The sequence below is a fragment of the Sinocyclocheilus grahami genome, unplaced genomic scaffold, assembly GCF_001515645.1.
Source record: "Sinocyclocheilus grahami isolate Dianchi unplaced genomic scaffold, SAMN03320097.WGS_v1.1 scaffold50.1, whole genome shotgun sequence".
Classification (NCBI taxonomy): domain Eukaryota; kingdom Metazoa; phylum Chordata; class Actinopteri; order Cypriniformes; family Cyprinidae; genus Sinocyclocheilus; species Sinocyclocheilus grahami.
Window position 1 is genome coordinate 168,230 of NW_015505229.1, and position 6,000 is coordinate 174,229.

The following is a 6,000-nucleotide window of genomic DNA, read 5'->3' on the forward strand; positions in this document are numbered from 1 at the left end:
GCGACCCAATGTGCATTTATGAGATCCCTATCAGCAAGTTGCTCAGTTATGGAGATGTAATCATTCTCTCTCTCTTTTTCTCTCACTCTCTCGTGGGTTGAGTGTATTTCCTTTTTGCACAGCTATCACTGCGTCACCTGTGGTGCTGGTTTGTCATAAATGTAATTATCTTTAAATTCAGCAGTGCCTGGTTTACGAAAACACCATGGAGAAAAACTGTGCAAATGTACACAAATACACACAAGCACACAAACAGACTTGTATCCGTCATAGGCTGTAACATCATCTGCCTGCAGTGGCAATAAAAGGGTGTGTGTGTGTGTGGGTTTGTATTTGTTTGCCATTGAATATTCCCTTGCCAAGGGTGTATTTTGAGATCAATCTCTGCCACAGTCATAATTCTGTTTTGTTTGTTCCAAAACTTCCAGACATCACTGTGGCGGAAATGAAACATAAATCATGTGCATATTTTGTCATAGTGTCTCTAAACTGTGTTTCTTTTTCCAAAATTGTCTTTTCGTAGAGCCCCCGTCTGCTCCTCAGCACCTTATTTCTAATGTGAACGAGACCTCTGTGAATCTGGAGTGGACTGCTCCAGCATCCTCCGGTGGCAGGCAGGACCTCGCTTACAACGTCATATGTAAGCGGTGCAGCTCTGACGGTCAGCGCTGTCAGCCTTGCGGCAACGGCATCCATTTTTCGCCTCAGCAGCTGGGCCTACGCACCACCCGGGTATCCATAAATGACCTGCAGGCTCACACCAACTACACCTTTGAGATCTGGGCAGTCAATGGGGTCTCCAAGCAGAGTCCCGGACCAGAACAGGCGGTGTCTGTGACGGTTACCACCAACCAAGCGGGTAAGTGTGTGGTTTATGTTGACAAATTATTGTTGAACATGAAATTCCTACTATTATGACTTCATTAAATACCAGACTGATGTTGTCATGTGATCTGGTCACAGGCTGATGTGTTGAATTTGTCACCACAATCTGATACAGAACATAGTCATCAAGTTGGTAATCAGCTTCCCGTCTGTGAAAGTGCTCTGTCATATATCACCACAGAGACATTTCTAATTACTCCTTGTCTTTGTCTGTCAGAATGGATTTTTATGACATTAAACCGCATGTCGGGTCAAATTGCACATTTGTGCATTTGTTGGCTGCTCACATTTGTTTGCGCTGAGTGGACTATTAACTTTTACAAGGTGTTTAATTTCGGGTTCTTGAGAAAGCGTGAGACAGGAAGTGACTTTTTGTCTGGCTTTGGGGATTTTGTGTGTAGGGCCCCCAGGAGTGGGGTCTTCCAAGAGTCTTTCTCACCATCATTGTCTTGGTGAACTCTGATTGTAATAGCCATCACACCTGTCTGTACACTCATCAAACAGACCTTCACTCCTGACTGTCTGTTCTTAGCTTTTATAACCCCATATATTGGGGCTCTGGGCAGACATTGCCCTATAGCACTGAAGCACCTATTGGTGCTTGCTAAAAGTCATATCAGTATTACAATTTTTGCTATTTCTAGCCACCACCAGAATGTCCTACCAGCTGCCCTAGTAACCACCTATTGTTGCTTTTGCAGCCACTTAGCAAACTTTTGGAACTGCATAACAAACATAGCAAGTTGTCTTGATTTTTGTCAGAGAATGTAAAAATCAAGCTAATATAAATATGAAACTCTGATCTGTTTATAATTATAATTTTCATCTGCACTGAGGAATTGAGCCAGGATCGTTTCATGGTCTTGCTTCCCCTTTGGCAACTGTAGAGTGTCATTGATAAAACCTTAAAGATTACAGATATGCATGTGCTCCCTAGATGTCAACATCAGTGGACCTTCTGTAGTAGCAAAGTGGAATTAAGAGAGAAGGAAAATAATCAGAAGCACTTGAGTGATTCTCACCACGAATCCGGGATGATGATATAATGGGCACTTCACTTTGGTGATTTGACGTTTTTCTGGGAGTTACAAAGCTGTAATCACTCTATTTTTCAGATGCTAACCCATGTAGCTTCCAGTGTTTAGTTGTTTTTCAGGTTTTCTCAGTATGACAACACAAATATCTCCAATATCATACCTCCTTGTTGCTTTATAGCACTAACATGTTTATGTTTCTTTGAAACAGATGGGCGGTCGGGGTTCTCCTAGCAATACTAAGCTTTTTCTCTTTGTGATTTTCTCCTCCTCCAGCTCCCTCTCCAGTTACCACCATCCAGGCCAAGGACATCACCAGACATGCTGTGTCTTTGGCATGGCAACAGCCTGAGAGACCCAATGGAGTCATTCTTGAGTACGAGGTCAAGTACTACGAGAAGGTGAGAAGATTCATGGGAAAGCGGTTTCCAAAATTTTGCCCTGATGAAATTATCCATGTCCAAAAGACCAGCATAGATGGTTACCAACATATGTTGTGTTTTGAATGTGGGTGTGCAGCCCCATGATGCTTCTTAACCAGCTTGGATAACCTGCTTCACCAGAAGGACCATGCTGGTTGGAAACATTCAATGTTGCATGTTTTTGTGAGGTTCCTCATCCTGACAGCATGAGATAAGGGATATATTTTGGAAAATATAGTTCAGGATTAGGCCTAGTGACATCACTTACTTGTCAGGAGCTACAAATGGGAGAGATGCTTCTTTGAAACTGCAGATTAAGATGTAGCAATCAAGGTGAATCCTTCACTTAAGTCCTTAACATGAGCCGTATGATGTCAGGTACATCAAAACGAGAGAGCTGCATATTAGTTCATGGGTAGACCAGACTCACTCACATTCGCAGCATGAGTGTGGTGAACCAGCGGGTCAGAACAGCATGGGGTGGATGGACAGATCTAGGGTGAAGCATACAGGCCGTTGGGATACAGAGAGGATAACAGCATTCCCCTCTCTCTGCTCCCGCTGTGTCTTCCTCTGGCTGACTGATTACAGATTGCAGGAGTGGTCAGATTATTTTCCCTTACAATCTGAGGTTTTCCATTGCAAACACACACTGACACACACACAAGACCAAGACACAAAAGTTATTGTTTCGCGATCCAACAATTACAAGCCAAACATTTGGGGACATCAGGGAAAAAAAACAATTAAACTTAGTTACTTTGCTTGTTTTGGTTCAAACTTGACATCGTTTAAGTAGTTTGGATCTAGTGATGAAACAAGCTAATTTTGAACAAGCAAATTCAGGTTACACCCAAGGGAGCGAGCGAAAACAAAGATGGCAACCTTGTTTTTGTACAATGAGGTTGTGGTTTTCCCTACAAAAGCCTGGCTGTAGTTTCTGTGTCAGACATTAAACAAATCTCTCTTCCGTTTTGTTTTATCAGGGTTTGATTCCAAATAAAACAATCCTAATGACCAATTCCACAAGTTGGTTCAACATTTCCTGTTCCTCTCATCCAATCAGGATCAAAACGAGCGCAGCTATCGCATAATGAAGACCTCTTCCCGAAATGCCGAGATCAAAGGCCTGAGCCCGCTAACCTCTTACGTGTTTCATGTGCGTGCCCGTACTGCCGCTGGTTATGGAGATTTCAGCGCCCCCTTCGAATTCATGACCAATTCAGGTAGGTTTCCATGTGCGTGTTACTGAACCGACAATGGCAAGTCTTTGTTCCCACAATTAGAGACTTGTGTTGAGTTTTAGGGTGGATAAGCCATTCATCCGGAAACTATTTCTCTAAAGTAGCATAATTATAGCCTTTATGTATGTTTTCCTTTTCTTTACGATAGTTTCTTTGTTTGCTCACTACAAAGTCGCTGGTATTTTTAAAAGCCCTTTAAAGTAAACTCTGTAACGAGTGGAATGTTTTGGAGCTTTGATATTAGGTCATTTCAGCATCTTAAAAAAAAAAAAACAGGATTTGTTCCTCACTGATGAAACAAGGCTCTTCTAAACAAATTCAAATAGGCTGACAAGTTTAATCTGACACTTTAAATGAGAATTACGCATTTGAGATTAACTTTAATGTTGTTTTTCCTTTCAGTTCCTTCTCCTATCATCGGAGATGGTGCTAACTCTACCGTGCTGTTGGTGTCTGTTATCGGCAGTGTGATTCTGTTGCTCATCTTAATCGGAGTCTTTATCATCAGCCGCAGGTAAGCCACCAGGCCCAACTGGGTGTCAGTCGTCTCACAGATACTGTCTGAATCTGGAAGCTTTCCTCCGTCTTTCCCCTTGTCCCTGTGGGCATCTCCGTCACTTCTCCCTCACCCTGTCTGTCATCCTATATCAGTCTTTCTATCTGCTGTGCTCCTGCTGTCTTCCCCTCTCTCTACCTGTCCATCAGTCTTGTTCTCACGGCTCTTCCTCCTTCTCTTTCCCGCTCTCTCGCTCTCTTTTTCCCTGTGGTGTAGCTAGTAGTATTGTGACAGGCCGTTGGCAGCTCTGCCTGATTAGTCTCCGCTGTGCTGTTACGGGTCTCTGTGCCGTGTGTGTTGAAATCCGTTGGGAACACGTACCATTCCCAAGGGAGCCGAGACGCACGGCAGGACGGCGTATGTGCGCATACGTGTACTCAATCAGAGCGGCTGTCATACTCCCACGGGCAAAACGTCATGGTTGCTTTGCCTTAATCAAACAACTTTTTCTTGCCAAACTCTCAGCCAGCTACGCTTTTACTCCACTACGGTTATCATCAGCTACATTTCCCTTTCATAATGCCTCCTCCTATTGTGTCTGATCATAGTTTCCCAAGACCAGGGTGAGAGTGTCTATTCTTACAGTGGTTGACATTGTATCATTATCAGCCGAGATAATCATCTCCGCATCCTCAAAGTCCCCGAAGAGAAGCATCACCCTCATTCAGGGTGAAAATAACAATCCAAGCTAAAGAATGGGGCTTTTGTTTTGGCCAAGCAGCCATTAAGCACTTCCTCAGTGGAGCCCTTCAATGGGAGACAAGACTACACATCCAAAGTGGCTCTCACCTTTAGCCCGCTCTTCTCTACCTTGAGGGGACACTAACCGCTCGATCGTGGAAACGAGGAGGGGGGTTACAGCCTCGCACAAAGCCTTGGGTTCTTCGCTTCGGTACTTGGATAGCACACCTGATAATCTTCTTGTTCCTAAAATAAACGTGTACCGACCGTTCGGGCTGATGGCTGGGCCTCCTCCTATGAAGACATGCCCCCCTGCAGGCAGAGCTATTTCCAGCTTCTGCAAAGCACTCAGGCGTTAAAGCCTGGCCCTTTCCTCCTGTTCTACCTGTGGATATGCCCCTCTCCCTCACTCTAGCCTTTTCTCCCTTCACTAGCCCCGAACCTTGGGGGCCTTTGTCAACGCCAGAATGCACTAGAAAAACAATAACAGCAGTTGTGCATTGCCGGCCGAGCCCCCACTCTCTATATACAGGCAGGTGACCCCATCCCCAGCAGGGAGTCTTGGGCTAGGGCAGTGTCCTGGGTGGGGTTGTTATCCGTTCCATTGCTTCTCTTCTGCTCCCTGCGCCCATGCCGAGGGGTCAGTGGTTGGCCCAAGGGGTCAGCAGGTGATTGGGTGAAATGGTAACTTTGAAGGTGGTGCATACTAACTCATTAATGTCATTGTGGACAGATGAGGCGAGCTGTTTTTAGGGGAAGGGGTGGAGTGGTTTCAAATGGGATTTTGTTGCCGTTTTGTCCACTTGATGAGTGTGTGTTTACTCATCTGTCATTCTCTTTACCTCATTCCTGTTTGTTCTTTATCTGTCAATCTCTAAATGATTTCAGATGAAAGGCCAATGGACTTGGTTCGTGAACAGACCTTCTTTCTACTTTGATATGGTGTACGCTCTCTCTGTGCAGCTTGATTAGCGTTACAGATTTTTACAGCCCCACTTTTAAAGAAAAGGTTAAAAGGTTATTAAAAACTTTGAACTGGTTCAATGACTTGGGACAGCATGTTCCTTCATGTACTGGCCCACTGTGTCTCATGCGTGCCATTAGTCTTTTTCTTTTTTATGTTTTGTAAAAATATTTAATCTGATTTATTTTTCCCCCTTCAAGTGTCAGTATATATA

At 44.2% G+C, this 6,000-nt stretch overlaps 1 protein-coding gene across 4 annotated transcripts in view; it reads left to right on the forward strand.

Moving 5' to 3' along the window:
• Positions 1–6,000, forward strand: part of LOC107583108 (ephrin type-A receptor 4-like) — a 38,039-nt gene that overhangs the window by 24,940 nt on the left and 7,099 nt on the right. For all 4 annotated transcript variants that reach the window (XM_016269200.1, XM_016269203.1, XM_016269201.1 and 1 more), the window contains exons 5-8: positions 524–859; positions 2,196–2,320; positions 3,408–3,567; positions 3,988–4,099. In XM_016269200.1, the coding sequence (XP_016124686.1) occupies positions 524–859; positions 2,196–2,320; positions 3,408–3,567; positions 3,988–4,099 (733 nt within the window). The remainder of the gene's footprint in view (positions 1–523; positions 860–2,195; positions 2,321–3,407; positions 3,568–3,987; positions 4,100–6,000) is intronic.